At 40.5% G+C, this 23578-nt stretch overlaps 1 protein-coding gene across 1 annotated transcript in view; it reads left to right on the top strand.

Moving 5' to 3' along the window:
* Positions 1–23578, top strand: part of PUM3 (pumilio RNA binding family member 3) — a 131454-nt gene that overhangs the window by 99029 nt on the left and 8847 nt on the right. Inside the window, exons 14-16 of the mRNA XM_073634930.1 lie at positions 12637–12779; positions 17801–18023; positions 21148–21235. Coding sequence (XP_073491031.1) covers positions 12637–12779; positions 17801–18023; positions 21148–21235 — 454 coding nt within the window. The remainder of the gene's footprint in view (positions 1–12636; positions 12780–17800; positions 18024–21147; positions 21236–23578) is intronic.

The raw sequence follows: 23578 nt of genomic DNA, 5'->3' as shown, positions 1-23578 counted from the left end.
GCTATGTAAGATTAATATATTGAGCAGTTTATTTATCTAATGCTATGATTGGCAGACTGTTATTTACCACTAATATGTTAAAGGTAATTGTTATTGGGTGCTCTTGCTGCATTTGTTTCATAGTGGAATTTACTTGAATGTGTACACCATGCATTGCATGCGCTTTGTCACGTCGATGGCGTCTGCCTATGTGACAGCTGAATTTCTACAAAAGCACCCATCCTGTGAGATTCTTTGGCTCATTGTGGTGAATAAACCCCTTGTTCTGCTTCTTTTATGGAACAAATCCTGGCAGTTTAGTGGGATAGTAATCCAGCCCATTGCATCTCAATTGCTTGAGAATCTGTTGCACCAGATAAATCAGGCCCATGGTTTTGGAATTATATCCTGGAACAATACACTATGCCAAAAAGATATTTGTGGGCCTTTTGTGTCTAGGATGTGTGCTTGTTTTCAGACGCCTTTTTGTTTTGTTTTTTTGTTTTGGAATTCAGCCACATTCTCCTAGAGAGGCACTGAAAAATCACATTAAAATAAATGGCTATTTTAATCCGCTTTTCTAAATGATAATGTTCTTATTTTTTGCTTCATTTCTATGAATGTGAGGTCTCTGTTTGCCTGTTATCATTAATATCTCATATGAATGGTGGTGCCTTTCTATAACAAATTTTCTATATCCAACACAGAGCTAAAATGTGAGCAAAGTTACACAGGCATCAATGTTTGACATGTTCCATTTATGTATTTATTGCAAACCGTTAAAGTTTGTTACTCCATAAATTATGAAAGGTTTGCTGTAAATTACCAAGTGATACCGACAGTTCCTTTCAAAGATATCCCCTTCCTGTGTAATTCTTACCACGTTAGTTTAGCAGCTCCATCCAAGCATTGTCAGAATATAGTACATCATGCTCCTGTGGCCATATTCCTGCTGATGCGCCCGGCCTCTCAGTCAGGACAGTCTAGGGATGTGGTGCTTTCCTGACCTTTGTGTGGTGTGTTAGCCGCAGAGCACTTTGCCGGCCTAGGGTCGAAGCACAGCTTCTGGTGTGACCTAGTCTCTAAAGGTCTTTTTATGAGTATGCAGTGTTGGTCCAGCATCGGGAACCTCTACATTCACACTGAGGCGCTACAGCGCTAAAAATAGTGCCTGTAAAGAGCCTCTCCTGTGCGGGCTTTCACACTGGAGCTGTGAGCTTGCAGGACAGTCAAAAAAGTCCTGCAAGCCGCATCTTTGCAGCGCTATAGGAGCGGTGTATACTTATCTTAAGCAGTGCCAAATGTTGGATCCCAAGTGCAAGTGGAGCAATCCCACTGCACCAGGCCTCTCCAGTTCACTATCCTAACAGTTCCTTGAATGGCCTGCAGTGTTCCCCCTCAGGGACCTGACGCCAGCAGCCTGGATTGCTGTCCCCTGCCTAAGACTATACACTCCTTGGAGTCTTCTTTAGCTCCACCAGCTGTAACGCTCCTCCAGGAGGGAGCTCTCCATAGCTATGCTGGATTTAATTGGCCAAAGTGCAAATACTGCTGGCTCAGAACGCGGAGGCTATAAACATACTTCTATGGTTTCCCCTCCAAAATCTTTGCCTAACATGCCTGCGGCGATCTGTTTTGTAAATCCTGTTTGATGAAGAGTCCCACAAATCTTTGGGAGAATCAGGATAAAGATAACATCGGTTCTTATGTCACTGGGGGTAAAAGTACTCATTTTCCCCAGCTGAAGACTAAACTTCAGACTCCTACTTTCTCTGAGGACAAGAAGAGTTCCTTTCGGGAGAGGCAACTGGGACACTTTATCTCAGAGGGTGATTGGGAGAAATCCTCATTCTTGATGTTTATGTTGCATAGCTACATAGCTCCAAGACAGGAATTTTAAATTGCTCTCCAGATGAAATAGATACCCAATATGTTACATAAAATGTTTCTATTCATTTTAAACCAGTGTTGGAGGTGTGGAGAAGGTGGGGGTACCATGGTGGGGGTACCATGGTGGAGGTACCATGGTGGAGGTACCATGCTTCATGTATGGTGGGTCCTTTACACGTATTTGATCATACTGGGGATACATTTTTTTGCTGTCCCATCAAAATACAGTCACCGTGTGGTCAGAGACCCTGGAAGTGCCAGTACTCTCTACTGCTTTCTACTGTCAAAGTGATGGCATTGATTACCTGACATTGGAGATCATCCATAATCACCAGCATTACCAAATGAGTTAATCATATTAGAATGGAGGGACTGATCGCTAGTTTACAAAAACTCCACTCAAAGTTCATGGAAATATGATGTCCTTGTATCAAGTTCTGAAGCACTCCTAGGCTCCAATCCTTCCTCTGGCTGTTACAATTTGATTTATCTGGCCTTGAGGGACCCTCACAGATTGTGTATTGAACTTTGCAAAGTGGGGGGCGTTTGTTCTGCCTGGGTAAGAGATGTGATTTCTAGTGACTACAATCCAGAATTCTGAGGTGGAAAGGTTCAGATTTTTTACTGCAACCGTTTCACTGTTCAAAAATCAAAGGAGGGCATCTACCCTATCCTTGGATCTGAAGGATTTAAGGGTCTTCATTTTAATCCAAAAGTTTTGCATAGGATCCACAAGGTTTGTCATCGCCTTTATGGACATGCGTACAGGGATGCGTTTGCATGACCCCATTTTTCCAGCTGAATGTTACCTAGGTTTTGCTGTGGACACTCAAAAACAGCAATTTGCTGCCCTGCAATTTTAATCTGGTTTTCACAGACAGAGTATATTCCCCAAGGTAATGGTACTTATTTTAGCCTTACTATGCTCCCATTGTGGAATATCTGGACAATCTCCTTTTGAGGGAATAGTTGGCATGAGTTCCGACCGGCAATGTGATGGAGACAGTTCAGACCTCAAAAAATTTCAGTTAGATCAAGAAATCGACACATCACTTGGAGTAATTGGATTTCATCCTAGACACAGACACAGTACAAGCCAGAAAAAAGCCACACATTTCTGACTCTCCATTCCAAGATGTAGACTTTTACACAAGATGTGGACCTCCTGGCCTTTTAGGTTCCAGATTGCCAAGATCTCCTATTCCAAAGTCTGGTTTACCATGAATAGTCACTGCCTTTAATGGCAAGTCTAATGAAGCCTTGAGACATGGGCCTCTCTGAATTGGTAATTCCCATGCTATTAAAAGCTAGAAATACCTACTGCAGGGTTTACCATCTCACACAGAGGGCATACTTCCTGTGGAAAGAATCCTGACTTTTCTGCAAACAGGCCTAGATCAACATATGGTCCTGAGTACCAAAAAGGTGGAATCTAAGCCAATGCAATCTTATTTCAAAGACCACTAGTCTCCCATTCAATGGAATCCAAATATAGTTTAATAGCTCTCAAAGAGTAAGTGGGAATATAGTTGTCAGATGGGGACTTTTTAGGTTTATTTAAGGTAAACCGGCCTGACAAGTTGGATTATAGACCTTATATCTCGTTTGTCCATATAATCACCTAATATAAATCACTGATGTTGGACATAGTCTAACAGTTTAAAGCTAACCAGGTCAAATATCCAGGTATATTACGTTAGTCCTGTAGATTTCATCTTGTTTTGTCATAAATTCAGCCATGACCTTTCAACAACAGGCAATGAATTTCAGAATCTTTACATTTACCTGGGTAGTATTGTAGCTACAGGTACAAGTGATTCTCCAACCTGTACCATCTTAGACACTGCATGGGTTGTTTGAAATATTGCCTACTTTAAGAATATTGCTTTGGAGAGCAGAAGAGAAAGTATTAAAATGTTTGAAGCTGGTCTGCCTCATGCTAGTTAGGCTTGAGGATAAAGCCCTCTGTTTCAAATGTTGCCTCATTTTTTGCTTTACACCAGTCTGCTAATCAGTGTGCAGGCGTTAAAACCCTGTTATATTTTTAAAGTAAACGAATCTCAAACCTGTGCAAGTGACCATATAATGAAAAAATACATGCGCAGAGGTTATTTTCAGTGAAAAATGCACATCGTAGCGACCAGTAAATTTAGGCCACCAAATTGAAACACCCCCAACCGCAAGTGTAAACATAGCCAAACTGTCAGCAGAGTTAAAATAGCTGCAGCCACAGTATGTGTACAGTCTTGCCCACCCATAATAGTAGAATTTAGATGGGAGGTCGGGGCAGTAAAACCACGTCTCAACTGCCTATTTTTATCGCCTCCTGGCTTTTCATGTGAAAGAGCCCCAAGACTTGGAAGATTCTTCAAAAAGACTTGCATATTTAATTGGATCTAACAATTGTTTTTATGTGCCGTTTTCACTGCAGGTAAACTATGCATATACATTTTTCATATTTTCGGGCCTAATTTTCACAGGTTTGTGACAAGTTTGCTTTTTAAACTCTGTTTAGAGGAGTCGAAGAAATCTCACATGAAAGAATCGGTCTTAAAATAAAGTTTATTCCACTCTTGATTTACCTTCCAGTCCTGCTATGCTTTGTGTGCTCTTTGTCATTTCAACAAATATTAGTAGGTGAAGATTTCTGTAATAGAAGCCTGGGATTCGGTGGCAATTAGTTTCAGACCAGAATATTTAAATTTTCAACACGATAAAGGGATATAAAACATGCTAAGCTCTAAACAAGCAATGTTTTATAAAAATGTGTTTATTTTGGCACAGAAAGGTCTGGCATAATTATAACTTGCCAGATGGTACAGCAAACATCTAATTGTCCATAATAAATCCTTAACTGCCTTAATTAGTAATTGCAGTACCAGAGTTACAATATGTTTTAGTTACATCTCATAGAGTATTATGGTACATTTACTGACTTACTACCTATACATTTCTTTGGAGTTGTATAACTGTAATTGCTGACCTAAAATGTGTACACATGACCGCATGCAACACCTCTCAAACCCTTCTTCTGCAGTTTTGTTAGTCTTTATTTTCAGGCCATATTTACATCCAGTGCCCATTTACATTGTTGCGGTGCATCAGCATTAAGGCAGCACAATACACCAATGTGTGTGCGGGCTGAAGTGCAGGTTGTTGTCTCAAAATCAATATCCTCACTACACGTTATGTACATTAACTCTTTTCCAGCTTTACATAAAGAAAACCCAAGCAATTGTCCATTATAGCAACCCTGCCAGGGGATTTAAAAAAATACATCTGCAGTACCCTGTGAAGAAAACATCTTTATATTTACTTATCTGGCAGTCCTATTTGTTGAGACTGTAGTAAATCTCCCAGCACCGTTCCTATTTGACCCCTCTGGTATGTTGAATAGCGTGCCCCCTTGCTTGCTGCTCTGGTTCCTCCTGCTAAACATGAGTCGTTGCAGGACGCAGGATCCTGCATAAGGGTCCACTGTAAGGTACATATAAAAGGTTGTCCAAAGTGGAGCTTTGGCTGGATTGAGGCGTCTAGCATAGTCAGGTAGGCCAAGTCAGCAACAAATCTTGATAGTCAGGTACAGAGTCAAAAATCCATGAAGTGTGGTTGGAGGCAGGCAGGGTCATACACAAGCTGGCAGAGTAATGCAGAATCGTCAAGCAAAGCAAGTAATTCAGGAAACAGGCAGAGGTCAAAGTCCAAAAGTTCAGGAGATCAGCAGTATATCACACACCCAGGGAAACAAATCCAACAAAGGGGCCCAGTACTCAGGAAGTCCTGCAATTTAAGCTGGGTTAATTTTGGATTGACTGCAGCTGGAAGGCAGGTGGAGCTAGAGAATCCCAGGAGCAGATGTACTTAGCAGAGAGTAAGATTTCCCAGTAGCAGAGCGAACAGGACAGCAGCACAGAGCCGGTAGAACCCAGGTTCAAATCCAGGCACATGACATCAACGTAATTGTAATTAGGAGTCGCCAATGGAGAGTACATTCTTTCACACACTCTGCTACAGAGCAATCTTAAACCTGCTGATGAACGGGAAAGTATATAGGCATGTATTGGCCTCAGTATGACATCAGTTTGAGATGTTTCTAAGATCATTTAGAATGTGACCTGCATTTCACCCACTTTAACCACTTTAGTGCCAGATTGTAATTCTATATCACTACCAGGTTATTTTTCAGTGCTTTGTTTGATCTTTACTTCCTCATGCAGCACTGTACACAAATATATGTATATAATTTTTAAACAGATAGAGCTTTTCTTTTGGTGGTATTTAGTTTTTTTCTAAAGGAAAAGGGAAAAAAACAAACATTTTGAAAAAAACTTTGTTAAAATGAAAAGGGCAGCACAGTAGGAAGACCCTTTTTGGAAAGCAGACAACTCAAGGTGATCTGATTTTATTTTTTCCCTCGTTAATTTACACTTGGTAATGGTGCACTAGATGCATTAAAGTGGTTGTAAACCTCAGACTTGAAATATAAACAAGCATATCCCTGTATAGTGTGCACTTGTCTCAATCAAGATCACAAAGGTGTCCTTTCTCTCTGCTATGCGGTGTGTAATTTCAGCTCTCTGCCTTTGGTTTTCTGAGAAAAAAGGAGACTGGAGGGATCTCCCCAGAATTTAAAACACTTGTCTGAGTTGTCAGACAAGCTTTTTAAATTCTGGACTTTGCAGAGAGCTGACATTACACTCTGCAGAGCTTAGTGAGGAGAGCTCTGAAAGCTTGTTGGAGGGAAGGGGGACACCTTCTTTCACACAGCAACAGAGCTGAGACTGTCAACCAGATGGAGGTCCCTCCCCTGTCACCTTTTTTCCCTTGGTGTCAGGAAAACTTATCAGAAGTGACTCATGCTGGTATCAGAGGAACAAAGCAGCAGACAAAAATGACACTTTGTGCTCTTAACTGAGCCAAGTACACACTATAGAGGGATATGCTTTGTTCATATTTCATGTCTGAGGTTTACAACCACTTTAAAGGGCCTGCTGCTGTCAATCAAAGCCAATTAGCCAATCAGGAGAGAGGGGGTGGGGCCGAGCGGCAGCTCTTTGTATGTATGGACACACGAAGCTGCAGCTTGGCTCAGGTGCCCCCATAGTAAGCTGCTTGTTGTGGGGGAACTAAACAGGAGAGAGGGGCCAGGAGCACCAAAGAGGGACCCGAGAAGAGAAGGCTCTGGGCTGCTCTGTGCAAATACACTGCAACAGAGCATGTAAGTATAACATATTTGTTATTTTTATTTAAAAAAAACGAGACTTTACTATCACTTTAAATCAACTACATAAGAATATTACTAAGTTGATAATGTGTGTAAAAATTCAGAGCAAAACATAAAAGAGGAAGTTTTCAGGACCTTACCAGGTTCTATGCCAAGTTGCATACAAGTCCCAAATCTTTTCAGTTTCTGCCCCCCCTAATATTTGTATTGCTAGTCCCACATTCCATATTACAAATGCTTACAACAGGGCCTTGACTCATGGCTATACCAACAGTTCTGTAACTAAACGGTGACAATAAATGATTTGTGTTATTCAGATATATGTATAAAGTTGTTTAAATTGTAACCAATATAAATGTAAATTTATACACACATTAAACATTTCATTAGATTTCTGCCAGTATTTCTTGTGTTGTAGCTGGAAAAGATCAGAGGAAGTTCAAAGAACATTTGAGGCTGTGGCCCCTAATCATGTGTGCTGTAAAGCTGAAACTATGTCAAGAGAGCACTCGACATTGTTAATCAAATGCAGATGCTTTGTGACATTTTGCTTGTATGCTCTTTGATGAATATATCAACAGACTTCAGACAAAATATATTTACATGCTTCGGGCAGTTGTTGTGATGATTTTTTTTTTTCCTGCAAATCTATTTTTTTATCTATTTATTTTTTTGCTACCAGCAATAATATGGTCACACTGGACACAAAACTAATAGGGAGGTGTAATGAAGTATGACCTGAGTAACGTAAAAAAAATACTATCTTAATTGTACAGGACACAGGCTTGGTATTCATAGACCCTGGGTTATAGGTTGGCACTTTCAGGTGATTGGATACTGGCAAAGCTTTGAAGGACACGCCCCCTTTGTATCCCCCTATAACCCTGCCCCACTTCGTGAGTCCTCCGTTTTTTGCTAGGGCCTTAGGAGATGTCCCTTATGGAGAAATCACTATTAGCTTAAATAGTTTATTTTATTTTTGGACTCTTCTAATCCCACTATAGAAGCAGTGCATCCAGAGCAGTGCAACCTTGTTAGCCATACCTGGACCCTATGATGTTGGGACAGCTTGTAATGTTTGAGGCACTGGAACCTACTTGGGTGCTCTCACATCCACACTTTTACAACGTATCAGCCACAGGGTGCCATACTGGTCCAGGGTTGTGAGCCCAGACCCTGAAAACTCCTTCAGGGGCACGCCTATTGTAACAGGTGCCTGTTGTGACAAGAGAACCATACTGGGTGCGGACTCAATCCATTCAGATCAACTGCTGACAAATTGTAATATATTGTTGCTGCATTCATTTTGTTTTTTTAGACTCTTCCCCCCACCCCCATTCTCTGTTTTCCCCTGGTGATCTAGCCAGTAACACACCTTTTGTATTAGAGTGCTCCAAATCTGGATAAAGGAGTTTGAGGGCAACCTTGGACAGCAGCATTGCTAATCTAGGGGGAAGGGAGTGTTAGATGTATTAGAAGATTTTAATACACTAACAATTTGAAGCCAAACTCCAGCTAATACTTTATAAGCAGTTAGAGCAAGCAGGTTTATGGATAAAGGTTTTACATAAAAGCTAATTAATTGTAAGCCCCACTGTCCATGGTAAATGATTTCTCAGGCCTCTAACTGCTACATCTTCTAGAGAGCTTGTTCCTTTGAAAAACAAAAGATTTACTGACTAGATCACCAGGTGAAAATAAGGGAAAGAAAGTCCAAAAAAGAGAGCGCAGCCACCACGTCTAAGAATTGGTTTAATACCACTTTAATTTTCATATTTTGTACTCTCAAGCCTTATGCCAAAACTTATGTTTGGGAGAGGAAACTGTATATTTAGAATAGACGAGTAATATGGAGAGGGGACCAGATGAGCAGTGTATGGACATTGGAGGAATAGTGGAGAGTGTGGGGGATTTTGATAGCAAAGCCAGAAGGTGATTCAGCCCTGGAGCAGAGTGTGAGATGCTGAGTTGGGCTGATTTGAGGAAATGCAGATTGTAGAAGGATTAGCAAAAGTATGCAGGTGAAGATGGGTCAGTGGTGCTGATTGAGGATCGCAGGGCCTGGGTGAAGTTAGGAAAATCTGCTTTTTCTGCATTATGGTTGAGCAAAACACAGTACTATTTCAGCAGGACATTGTTCAAAAGTCTTATTTTATTACCTGTAAAGTAAAACTTTCATCCTTGATGACAAAACATGTAATCTTAGGCAAACAACATATTTTTTGTGTATAGACAGAGCATGAACCTCCAGAGCAGCTCGGAGTCCTACCAAATATTTTGTTTCTAATACTGAAAAATGAAAGTTTAATCCAAGTAGGAATATCAAGACTTTCCTTATATTTTGGGTTTCCTTGAGCAAGTTTCAGAAAGAAGGCATGCACAGAATGTGATAAAGCTTTTAGATCACTATATTGTCACCTAGACAGGAAGTGAGGGTAAATCAGGGGTTCCAATCCTGCCCTGCCACACACTACTAGATATTCCTGTCTGTGTCACTAGGGAGACTAATGGCTGAGGTTCAAGTGCTTTCCATTAGGGGTTCCCTGCAAGTTTGCTTATTTCTGCCTAAAAAGGTTGCAGACTTTCACAAGACTTAACTTTAAAAATCTTAAAAAAGCAGAGTTTATCCTTAAATGGATTGGAAAATGGTTTTGTACAGAGCAGCCCCGATCCTCCTTTCCTTGGGTCCCCCGCCCGCTCCTCCTGACTCCTCCACAACCCCCCCCCCCCCCCCCAACTCAGTGGCCAATATAGCAGCCCACTGTATATGTCCATAGACACACAAAGCATGGCTTGGCCCTGTCCCCGCTCCCTCCTCACTGACTGTTATTGACAGCTGCTGGAGCCAATGGCTCCTGCTGCTGTCTCCGAGCCTTTTAGGAGGGAGAGAGTCAATGCTCACGTGCACTTTGCTGGATTGAGATCGGCTCAGGTATGTATAAGGGAGGGCTGGGGGTGAGCTGCACTCAGAAGGTTTTTTACCTTAATACAGAGAATGCATGAAGGTAAAAAAACCTTCAGCCTTTAGAGCCACTTTAACCACTTAAGCTTTTGTACCTTTTACCCATTTTGGACCAGAGCAGTTTTTACATTTCCACTATGGACATGTTCATTGGTTAATAACATTGTCATTATTTAAAGGCTATGTTCACCTTTAAAAAATAAATAAATGCACGTTTGCAGGGGAATTTGAATATATTATTTCTCAGGAGCCGCAAAGCATTGTACCTACAATTAGTGGATTGTGGGTGCAATTTCTGGCTTCTGTTGACTCTTCCTTCAGCTCCCTGCCTGTACAGAGGTACATGCTTTCAGTTGGAGAGGTGGAGGATTTGTCAGTGGGTACGACTGGTGTTTCATTGAGAATTACAAATCCATCTACCACGTGCCATCACTTGTAGTCCATTTATTCACAGGACTCTGTGAATGAACGACATGGCTGTACAGGCGTAGCCCCGCACAGTAAGGCTCGGTTCACACGGGGGCGACTTGTCAGGCGACCTAGCCGCCTGACAAGTCGCCTCCCGTTCTGTACAATGGAACTGTTCTAATCGGAGCGACGCAAGGGGGAGGTGTGTGTGTAACAGAAAAAAAAATGAATTTCGAGGCCTCCCATCTCTTTCTCGAGTTTCTCTGGACTTGAGAAAGAGGCGTTGACTAGCATGTAGTTTTTGTCTGCTTACATCAGCTTTTCTGGCGGCTCTGCCATGCAAATCTTTCCCTCTTGGTTGGCCATAAGTCGGGTCACTGCATTGCCTTTATTAAAGTTGGCATCTGGATTGCCTTTATTAAAGTGGGCATCATTGCACATAATTTTTTGAGCATTTGTTTAATTTTTCTTGAGTGCTTTTTGGCAACTCCTGCGGTCATTCATTTTCTGGGACCAGGCGTACTTTTCTCACCTTGGACAGAACTGGATTTACAGATTATCATCCCTGGTACCTTCTCCTTACAATTGTTTGGGTTGTTCATGTGGAAATATTCATATTACCACCATATGACATGGTCTAGAATATAGAACATTACATGTATACTTTACCACCTGCATCACACATGGGACTTTATATGGATTTATACCATCAGACTGTGGGCTCTTGCCTTTTTTCTTTTTTTTATTCCATATAGACTCCTTGGATTTTGCCAGCTGTACTAGTATTGTGTGAACATTTTCTTCACTGAGCTTTGGTTTGTTTTGGTATCTAGATATATACATTTTTTTTACCGTCATTTTACACAGAAGCGGCTGTATTCACAGCTGGTATTTGCAGGTAGCAGCGGAGGGTGGAGTGGCGGCAGGGGGAGATGGAGCTGTGTGTAAGAGATGCGTCTTAAAAATATTGTTGAATTTTTTTAAAGACCTATGTCTTAATGTACAAAGTCATCAAGTATAACTAATTTTCTCAATATCAAGAAGACTAAAAGGATTTAAAAGCTATAAAAATCACAACTGCATTACGGGTCAAACAAGATATCTGTTTCACTTGTGATGTGATTGGCAAAAAATCCCTGCAGAGCAGCAGCCTTGACTTTCTGGTTGGAGGCTGTTTGGGTGTCTGTCAAGCAGATTTGTAAGGCTACAGGCTGCATAATATGCCAAACCCTATAATCTGCACACCATAGCAAATAGGACTTTGAACAAAAAGTCTTTACCGGTAAAAATTATAGGCCTCTAGACCTTGATCTGGATTGTCTAGAAAGAGGACTTAGATTACCATTACTGATTATTTCAACTAATAAATTTATTTTGTGGGCCCTTTAGACTTATCTGTGCTTCATGTACTTAATAGTAACAGCAGACCTTTGTGGTGGAAATCATATTACCTGTAAAGGTAATATACAATTCTTGATACCACAATTCTTGGACTTGGGGCCCTGTTGGGCTGGTGGCCTAAAGATACTTCATCATTCAGAAATTTATCGGTGGGAACCTGCAAGCTGTGACACATACTGCTCTCTGTTTAAACCTGCCATCTCGGCATCAGGCATAGGAAGGTTTTCCAACATTAATTTCCTTCGCAGCAATGAGATTTAGTACATAATTGATTCTTGACATTTTGCATTCAATCCCTAAACTATATAGATTAATTTATGGACTTGAGTATTGTAGAATAAAAAAAAAGGTTTCATAATAACAGAGCAAGGTGTAAGAACTGAGTTAGAAAACAAATCATAAATAGTCAGGTTTAATATCTCAAGCCTCTGAGTAATAACTCTGGGATAATTTGTTACTGTTCCCAGTGTGCTATTTATTTTTTCATATTTGCTGCTTTGTGAAGCATCTGTTAGTCTCTCCACAGGCAAGACACTGATTGAAAAAAATTCAGGCACGCATTACCAGATTCATATTTAATCATAGCATTGGAGAAATGCATTGAGATCATTTATTTGCTTTGCCAGCACAAGCTAAACAGACAGCATTTTTGTGTAGAAAAGCTATAGAATCTTGGATGTTGCACGTTGTTTGGTATACATAAAACATGGAAAGTGTGAAGAAAGTATATTATGAATGTAGTTTTTGCTTAAAATGTGTTGTAATTACACAGGAACTGGTCAGTGCTTTGCCCAACATAATCAATGACAAGCATGGAAGAAAAGTGCTGCTCTATTTGCTGTGCAGACGAAATACTTCACATTTTCTACCAGAGATAATTGAAGTGCTCAAACAAGGAGATTGTAACACACACAGGTAAGGTTGACGTGTAACATGCATATTAAATATTAATGTTTTTTTTTAAGCATGCACATAATGCAACATCTGACCCATAGACCACCTCTAAAATCAAAAGGCAACACAATGTGCATTGAAGTGCGCACATAGGTGTGAAGGGCCCTGCCTTACTCCCTTACACCTGTGCACATGCCTTTTATTAATTTCCAACAAGCTAAATGCACCAATGTATCTGACATATATTTCAGCACATTCACTGAAACACATATATATTCACATCTAGGTGTTGTGGTATGTAGGATGGTCAGGTGAATTAGATAAGTTCACCTTTTGAAAAAAAAAAAGCACATTCTTCTGCAGGTAAAAAAAAAAAAAAAAGTTAATTTAATTATTTTTTTCTATGGAGCCCTGCAGAGCATTGCACCCGTAAACAGCAGATCACTGGTACAGGCTCCTGCAGACTCTCAGCATAGCTTTCTGCCAGTACCTCCAATACAAGCAGAAAGATCTATGGACTACGAGGACTCTCACCAGCCCCTTCGCAGCTCATTGAGAACTACAAGCTGTCGGCCGCAATGGATAACGGTACTTGTAGGCATTCATTCACAGGAAACTGTGGGCAGAGCCCCGCATGGCCACGCTATTTTCAAATTGTAACAGCAGGCGCTGGGAGAAGGTCCCACACCCGCTGTCATAGGGAGGGGATTTGGAAGGGAGCGGGGGGGCTGCAGATGCTGGAACATGTTCCATCCTAAGTATGAGTTGAACATGTAACATGTTCCAAAGCTGAACTTTTCCTTTAATGTGTTTGAAACCCATTGAAGGTAAATGGAATGCCCCCTAAAAACTCATGTGCAAACCATATTGCTAACACACATTCACATGTTTTTAACATGCATTAAAGTGCTCACCGTCCCAAAAGGTAAACTTTGAAGCATAAACTTATGTTATTAGAGTACAGTGCAACCACTCATTGTTTGTTTTTATTTTTTAAAAACTTTCAAATGACCATTTAATGCGTGCCACAGTATCAGTAGGTATTCTCAAAACACCAGGGTGCGAACAAACAGAATATTTTACACAGTGGAATATTATTAGATTGTAAGCTCTTCTGAGCAGGGCCCTCTTAATCCTCTTGTATTTTATTGTATTGTAACTGTATTGTCTCCTTTTATATTGTAAAGTGCTGCGTAAACTGTTGGCGCTATATAAATCTTGTATAATAATAATAATTGCCACCATGATAAGAAGCATAAGCTCTGAGCAAGTCATCTGCCCTATGATTATCTTTATGCTGAAAGGGATAGTGACCACCTCCTGCCTGCTGTATAGGCAAACGATGGCGGCAGGGTGGTTCTGTTGTTCTGGAATGATGTCATATGACGTCGTCCCACTCTCGCCGAGACACGGTGCATCCCCAATCTCGGTAAAGAGCCAATGACAAGGCTCTTTACCCATGTGATCAACTGTGTCCAATCACAGCTGATCACATGTAAACAAGGAAATGACGATAATCCGCTTACCTCTTTTCACACTGACATCGTGTGAGGTGAGGAAAGCCGATCAGTGGCATTTCCTCACAAGGGAGACCTGCACAGATAATTAGGGCACTGATTATTAGTGCAGCCCCATCAGTGATGCCTATCAGTACTGCCTTTCAGTCCCCATCAGCGTCTTCTCATCAGTGCCATCCATCAGTGCTGCATATTAGTGCCACTCATCAGTGCAGCCTGATCAGCGCACATCAGTGAAGGAGAAAAATGTTTTAATTACAATGGTTTCTAACAAACTTTTTTTTTTTTTTTTTTCAAAATTTTCTGTCTTCTTTTTCGTTGCAGAAAACAAAAAATCCAGTGGCGATTAAAAACTACTAAAAGAAAGCTCTGTCTGTCTCAAAAAATAATAAAAATTTAATTTGGGTACAGCGTTGCATGACCACGAAACTGTCATTGAAAGTGTGCAGCACTGAAAGCTGAACATTGGCCTGGGCAGGAAGGGGGTAAAAGTGCCCAGTATTGAAGTTATTAAAGGCTTGTGCCTTTTTTGTTCTTTAATAATAAACATGTTATGCTTACCTGCTCTGTGCAGTTGGTTTTGCACATGGCAGCCCTGATCCTCCTTTTCTTGGGTCTACCACCGGTGCTCCTGGCCCCTTTCCCCTTGCCAAGTGCCCCCATAGCAAGCCACTTGCTATGGGGTCACTCATGTGTGCTCTCTCCCTAGCCCCTGGTCGGCCCCACCACTGCTCCCTCCTCACTGCCTGTGATTGACAGCAGGGGAACCAGTGGCTACTGCTACTGTGTCTCAGCCAATGAGGATGGAGAAAGCCGCTGCTCTCGTGCACATTGCTAGATCGAGCTTGGATAAGTATTGGGGGGTAGATGCTGCACAGAGAAGGTTTTTTATCTTCTTGCATAAAGGTAAACAAAAGTCTGCCTTTTCAACAACTTGAATCCTTTAGTTTGAATGGCATTTACCCGTTATTAAGACCATAAGTTACATTCATCTTGTATATATAAACTTCTTCCATTTATCAAAAGAGAGAAAACTATTTTTGCTTTTTAGACCTCTGATATTTTAGTAAAATGTTTTGACATACAGAAAAATTCATAAGGCAGGAGTTGATGTCACTGTATAATGGTGGTTACCCTGTGTCACTGATATCACTGTCTCAGTTGATTAATTTTAGGTGAATCTATGCTATGCTGCAGATTGCAGAGACTTTAGCTTTTACTGAATTGTGACTTACCAGTACAGAAAAAGATAATTGGTGATGCTGAGTCTTTACAGAACATTGACGTTTACACATGGATAGTCCTCAGTGGAAAGCACATAGAAGTGATGCATCATTTGAGCACATGCTGCTTCCCCGCCATGCTGGCTTACTTATTGTCACACAATTTTATTCTTTTATTGAGCTAAATAGGCAAATTAATGCTATATTTTCATCTGAAAATGAATATTTAATTTGAATGTACTTGTGCTTATTGTTGTATTTTTCATTATGACTGATACTGAAGATTCCTCAGCCATCTCACAGTGAGGGAAGAAAGTATTTGATCCCCTGCTGATTTTGTACGTTTGCCCACTGACAAATGAGCAGTCTATAATTTTAATGGTAGGTTTATTTTAACAGTGAGAGACAGAATAACAACAAACAAATCCAGAAAAACGCATTTCAAAGAAGTTATAAATTGATTTGCATTTTAATGAGTGAAATAAATGATGGCAAAACCCTTGTTGGCAATCACAGAGGTCAGACATTTCTTGTAGTTGGCCCCCAGGTTTACACACATCTCATCTCCTCTTTGCAGATCCTCTCCAAGTCATTAAGGTTTCGAGGCTGACGTTTGGTAACTCAAACTTTCAGATCCCTCCAAATATTTCCTATGGAATTAAGAACCACGGCTTAAAACCACGGCTCAATTGCCTGGTTTTACTGCCCCTGGCCACATGTGAACAAAGCCTTAAAGTTGCATTAACCACTTCAGCCCCGGATGGTTTACCCCCTTTCATGACCAGGCCTTTTTTTGCAATATGGCACTGCGTTACTTTAACTGACATTTGTGCGGTCATGCGATGCTGTACCCAAATAAAATTGATGTCCTTTTTTTCCCACAAATATCTTGGTGGTATTTGATCACATCTGCGGTTTTTATTTTTTACGCTATAAACAAAAAAAAGACAAATTTGAAAAAAAAACAATATTTTTTACTTTATTCTATAAAACCTATCTAATAAAAAAAATTTTTAAAAATCTAATTTCTTCATCAGTTTAGGCTAATATGTATTCTGCTACATGTTTTTGGTAATAAAAATCCCAGTAAGTGTATATTGATTGGTTTGCGCAAAAGTTATCACGTCTACAAACTATGGAATATATTTATGGAATTATTTTTGTTTTTGTTTTTACTAGTAACGGCGGCAATCAGTGATTTTTAGCGGGACTGCGACATTGCGGCGGACCAGTGCCACTTGGGGACCAGTGACACCAATACAGTTTCAAGTCCATATAAATCACTAGTGCATCCAACACTGCCCCAGACATTGTTGCTGTCCAAAGGTTTCTCTGTTGCTCCTTTATATAGAATGGAGACACCCTAAATCTGGGTACACGCTGATTTTTTTTTTGTTGTTGTTCCCACCAGCAGGCTGAACAAAAAAAAAGTGCAGGGATCTCCCCGTTGTGCCATTGTTTTCTAACAGCAGGACTCCCCCACCCAATCAGAATACACTGATCAGCCAAAGGTGGCAGCTGCTAAAGCCCCGCACACACGGCCTATTGAACTGGCCAACATTCAGCCTGTGTGTACGGCAGCCGGTCTGACAGAAGGGGCATGACCGAAAAAGGTCTGCTGACCAGCTTCTGATCTGCGCTCTCAGCCAATAGCTGAGAGCGCTGACCCGGAGTGTTCTGGCTGGGGTCTGTCCCTCTGTCAGAACACAATAGAACAACAGGGTAGATCACTGTACTAATATTGGATTGTTAGTACAGCGGCTCCGATCTGAGCTGTCAGGTTTTTTCATTCAGCCCCCTGGGTTGAACGAAAAAAAAATAGCAATGTGTATTAGGCATTATTAAATGCTGGTTTTCCAGCAGGACCGTCCGACAGAAGCTAATCTAACGATATGCTTCAGTTCAACAGAGAGGGCTACACACAGCTCAAACTTCGTCTGGTTCCTGCTGAACCGATCTGAATTTTGATCTGTGTATACAAGAAATGTTTTACTGGGAGAAAAAAAGCTTAAAAATCTGTAGTCTATTACATTTTTATTTTGAAATACCACTTTAGCTTCGATCTCTCATAAATAATATACATATACTGTGGTTCATTTATTTAGAAAATGAGAATAAGAAAATTGTTACTCACGCTGACCAATTAGGAACCAGGTGGCCTTCCCCTTCAGTGCACATTAGAAAATTAAAGGTCACTAGCTGCTTTTGGCTGAGCTCTCATTTACCAGTTCCAATAACTGATCACGTGGTCCTCTGTATTGTATTAACAGGTTACACTATTGCTGTCCCTTTCTTTTTACAGCAAAAAGGATCCCGAGTTGAGGCACAGAGAACTACTAGAAGCTGTATCTGGACCCTTGCTAAAGTATCTTGGGGAGAATATAAAAGACTTGGTTCTACAGAATGCTATGTGCACCATGATTACAAATATTTTACTGTATGCAGTGGGAGATCCACAGCCGGTCATGTCCGCCATTGCCTCTATAGCAGCAGAAGATTTTGTGCCAGGTGGCACAGATGGAGAGGTATGGGTTTATATTTTTAAGTTCTTATTGTTTTATTAAGTTTGCAAAAGAGTACCCATAGCCACTGGGTATGTTTTATCTGATCAGGGAAATAAGGACTTTTTATCCAGATTTCTTTGCTCTGATTTGTGTCGATGACATCAGTTTGACTTGTTTGAGACACTTCTGAGATCATTCAGAACTCACTGACAGGTGCATTTTGACTGCAGTTTAGCGCCTTTTGACCTTCATTTCACCTGCTTCAAGCAGGTGTTGCATTCCCATAGACTTGTATGGGATTGATAACCCTATCTGATGTGAACAAAAGCCAGTCGACACAGACCCTGAAGTGTGTGCCAAGTCAGTGACCGATAAGACATGTAAAGCATGTTTTACATACCTCAGCAGAAATTTATACTACATTTTTTACTAAAATGTATGCAAATTTTGTATTTAGCTTAAAGCATTATTAAACCTAAAAGCAAACATTTATTATATTGCAGCTTACTAAGGCTTAGATGTGATGGCTGTAATAGTTTTCTTTTTTTAGGTTTTCTTTTATTTTTATCTGGTGATCCAGACAGCAAGTCTGTTGTTTTTAATAGAAAATCTCTCTTGTAGTTACAGGACAGGGACAGACCATTTAACACTGGCAGAGGGTGCTTAAAATGATGATCATGTAAAAGCTATATCTCAAAAGGAAAAAAAAAGTTTTCCATAACTGATTATAAAATATTAGCTGGAGTTCAGCTTCAATTTGTTACTGTACATAAATCTGCTAGTACATCTAACACACCCCTCCCCCAGACTGTCCAAATCTGCTCCCTGTGGTGTCTGTATAATGCAGGAGGTTTGTTACTGGCCAGATCACCAGGGGAAAACCAAGGCAAAAAAAAGTGTTAAAAAGAATGCAACCACCACATCTAATAGTTGGTAAGCTGCAATATATAACATTTTTGGGTTTAGTACCGCTTTAGTTTTTGTTCCTGGTTCAGACCTGTTACACTTAGTTGCGTATGTGGCAGAATACAGGTCTTAATCCTAATTCTTTATCACCCATTAATGGACATGATAATGTCATAGACATTTGAGTTATATGCAATTGCCTTCAAAAGGTGGATGCTGACAGAACAGAAGATGGTTGAAGCCCCCCCCCCCCCCAATTATAGCACCACCACTAACTGTTATGCCTCAGTTTTTTGCTAGTGGCCTCGAGGTCAAGTGCTTTCTCCTGAGCTACATAGGTTGAAAAAAGACACAAGTGCTTCTAGTTCAAAATAATAATAAAAAAAAAAAAACAAGTAGAAAACCTCCTTATACACAATTCCATATGCACAGTTGATCCAGGGGAAGGCAAAACAATAAAGCATTATGCAATTTGCTCTGACAGGAGAGAAAAATCCTCTGGATCAACTACCCTTGGTGAAAAAGAAATTCAGGATTCACTGTAAACCTTCGCTTTCATTGATCTTTTATGCAAAAGACATCACAGACAGTGCAAGCAAGGTACAGTAACATTTGATGCGTACAACTGGGCACAGCAGGAAGAAGAGAGTCCTCCATTCACTGTAAACTGCTCCACATCATCTGTGATCCTTCCATTGACTTGAAGCATTTCAGGAATCAGTCCAGGCACCGCATCATCACAGCAAGGTGCTTGGACAGATACCTGTCTAAGCCTCTCAGCAAGCCGCTGAAAGTCTGAGATGGCCACTCCCCGCCCCTCCACAGCTCAGCACTCTCCTGAGTGAGGGGGGGGGGCAAAGCGGAGACCTGCTGATTGACAGCAGCTCTCTGCTTGCGGAGCTGTGAACCGAGCCATTGGTGGTGTTCTCGATGGCTTTGTTCTCAGTGTAGAGGCGCTGAGGGACAGGTGCAGCAATGGACCGATGCTGCATCCATCTAGGTAAGTATGATTATGGAAGAAAAAACATACTTCTTTTAAAGAACACATTATATATGTATGTGTGTGTGTTGATTTTGCAGCACAGTAGTTGCATGGACGCAAATACAGGTTTTTGGGTTTTTATAATAGCAAGGTTTGTTTATTTTAATTCATTGGGAAATTATCGTTCTATATCTGGTGTGCACATGATTTTTATGGTTTAATTTGCAACACATTCACTGACATTTTATTTAAGAGGAGTGATTGTAAACAATCACCTTGTAAAACAACCCAATCAGTTTCAAATTGTAATGAAAGGCAAAACATTTTTGTATAGATATAAAAATACAATATAAATACCTTTTTTCCCTTTTTTATAAGTGATCACATTCCCCCTGTTCTCAGCTGTATAAGAGCTGGGGGAGGAGAAGCAGCAGTACACTGAGCTTCCCAGTGAATGGCTGTTCAGGACAAGTCTGATCATTGGAGGAGAGCACACCGCGTTCCCAGCACAGCTAGAGAACTGACCACGGTGTGTTCTCCTGCTTAGTGTGGTCAGTCTTTAAAATAGGAAAGTAGAGGTACTGACAGGAACACCAGGGATTTCACATAAAGGAAGCAATACAAAGAGAACAGGAGACTTTCTCATACAAGTACATGGTTCAGCAGCTACATATCAGGAATATGAAGTTTTGGGGTAACAAACGCTTTTAAGTCTGCACTGGATTTCTTACCTCATTCATTTATATTTTTTTGAGGCGTGGGTACGCTTGTTAATACTGGCATATCTTACAAGAGAGTGTCACCATTACTCTTAAAAAAAATTTGCAGGCTTATAGTTCACTAAGCTAGCGCTTCATTTTATTTTTTTACTTTAATAGTAATTTACAATGATGTAGATTTTCTAGAACTGCTTGGATCATTCTGTTGATGGAAAACACAGGTTGCATGGCCTGCAGTTTTCACTATGGCAGCATCATGCATCACATCTAATTAGAATGCTTTTCAGGTTTTAGCTCAGTTGTTTTCTTTTCTGACATTTCTTTCCCCTAATCCTCTCCCTTTGTTGTGTTAGTGAGATTTCCTTTTATGCATTTAGTTTTCACTATGAGTATTCTTACTGTATTGTGTGAGTATATTACTGTAGACCCATAATGTAAGGCTATTTATTCCAAACTATAAATTGGTAACAGTGTTTGATGTAGACTGGGTATTCCACTGGGGACTGAGTGTGATCTTTCTCATTGTGGTTCTTTAAAGCTTCACATTGCAGAACACGCCGCAGGTCACCTAGTGCTGAAATGGTTGTTAAAGCAAGACAAAGACTTAAAAGAACGTGGTAAAGAAGGTAAGATGAAGCAGAACATGTCACGTGTTATATTGAAAATAAAGAGAGCAAAAAAGTGCAGCACACCTATAGCCTGTATAATTGGAGCACACTGTCTTCTATTTCCTGATTTCCTATTTTGGTTTTTAAAAGAAATTTGTAATGGGATTTGGTTAGTTTTATTTGCTTGTTTTCTATGTTTACAAGGGCACAGCGGGTAAAATAGGCATTGAACACATCACTATTTTTCTAGGTAAATATATTTTCTAAAGGTGCTATTTCACCACATGTCGGTAACAACCCATGCAATCTGAACAAAGAAACCAAAATAAATAAGTTCAGAAATGAAGTTAAAGGGATTGTAAAGGTAAAAATTTTTTCACCTTAATGCATTCTGTGCATTAAGGTGAAAAAACTTTTGACAATACCGCCGCCCCCAGCCCCCCCGTTTTACTTACCTGACGCCTCGAATCTTCGCTGCTCGTTCTCGTCATCTTCATTGCAGCTCAGCCTGGTCGCTGATTGGCTGCAGTGGATGGATTGAAAGCAGCGCAGCCATTGGCTCGCGCTGCTGTCAATCACATCCGATGACGCGGCGCGCCGGGGGGCGGGGCCGAGTGATACAGCGAGCGGCTATAGCCGCCCGGTTGTATCACGGGAGCGCACCCGCAAGCACTCACCACCATGCGAGGGAGCTCGCATTAAGGTGGTTAATGCTTGTGGGGAGGAGCTGAAACAGCCGCCGAGGGACCCCAGAAGACCAGGTTCGGGGCCACTCTGTGCAGAACGAGCTGCACAGTGAAGGTAAGTATAACATGTTTGTTATTTTAAAAAAAAAAAAATCTCACCTTTACAACCCCTTTAAGTGTAATGAAATGGAATGACACAGGGAAAAAGTATTGAAAACATGGCATGGAAAGCCAAGACACCACTGACATCTATCAGTAATTAGAAAGCAATCCTGCCCCTTGTCAATGCAAATTAATATCAGCTGGTTCAGTCTTAACTGATGGCCTATAAAAAGGTGTCTCATTACCAAGGTGAGACACGGAAACTTCTCATGATGGGTAAAAGCAAAGCACTCTCTCAAGACCTTTGCAACCTTATTGTTGTAAAACATACTGATGGCATACTGAATGTTCCAGTGAGCACCGCTGGGGCCATAATCCAGAAGTGGAAAGAACATAATTTCACCATAAACTGGCCACAGCCAATATTTCTGACAGGAGTGAAAAGAATTACCAGAAGAGTTGTCCAAGAGCCAATGAGCACTTGTGAAGAGCTTCAGAAAGACCTGGAATTAGCAGGTACAATTTTTTCAAAGAAAACAATAAGTAATGCACTCAACCACCATGGTCTGTATGCACACTCACCATGCAAGACTTAATTGCTGAAGAAATAACTCTTCAAGCTGATTTAAAGTTTGCTGTACAACATTTAGACAAGCCTGTGAAATAATGGGAGAATACAGTCTGGGCAAATGAGACCAAAATTTAACTCTTTAGATGCCATAATACACAACATGTTTGGAGATCAAATGACACTGAACATCACCCCAAAAACACTCCCATACCAACAGTGAACTTCTGAACTTACTTTTTTAGGTTTCTTTGTATATATGGATTGCATGGGTTGTTTCTGACGTGAAAATTTCATGTCAATAGCACCTTTAGAAACATTTTTACATTGAAAAATGGTGATGTGTTCAATACTTAATTTACCCGCTGTATATAATGATTATGAAAATGTTTTTTTTTTTATTATTTATTTATCAAATCGGTTTTTAATACAGATTATCTTCCATGATATAATATTTGTAGAGCATACTGGGATTTTTAAGAAAGCTCAGCAATTGCTGCTCATTTCCTGTCTTAACCTGGTTGAAACTTAATAGCAAGCCCTAACAGCACAAAAAGAGAGAGGGGGGTTTATTCTACTTTGTTTTTAATAGCAGATCAAACTACAGTCTTATTTTCATCCTAATGGTGAAATGCATTAGCAAGGGTGGTAAACTGACTCAGTTGTACCAGCTTCTGGCTCCAGTGATAAATGAGAATATTCGTATGCGATTTTTGTTTACCTGCCTAAAAAGACATTTTTTTTTCAATTATATCTCTGAACCCAAAATATGCCTGTGATGAGAAAAATAAGGTTACCATTGCTGACCTTCTAAATACATTATTTGCCTGGCTATTATACTCTTCCCGTGGCATAATTTCTTTCTAAGTCACTGACCTGCTGCAGGAACACAATCTGGACAGTCAGAAAAATCAAGAAGTTCTTGTATATCCTGTTGTTCCAGGCAGGTGGGTCAGCATGACAGCCTGGCAGCTCGTGTTTTCAGAAGGCAAGGTCATCTATGAC

The sequence above is a fragment of the Aquarana catesbeiana genome, linkage group LG01, assembly GCF_042186555.1.
Source record: "Aquarana catesbeiana isolate 2022-GZ linkage group LG01, ASM4218655v1, whole genome shotgun sequence".
Classification (NCBI taxonomy): domain Eukaryota; kingdom Metazoa; phylum Chordata; class Amphibia; order Anura; family Ranidae; genus Aquarana; species Aquarana catesbeiana.
This window is presented reverse-complemented; position numbering and strand designations above follow the sequence as displayed.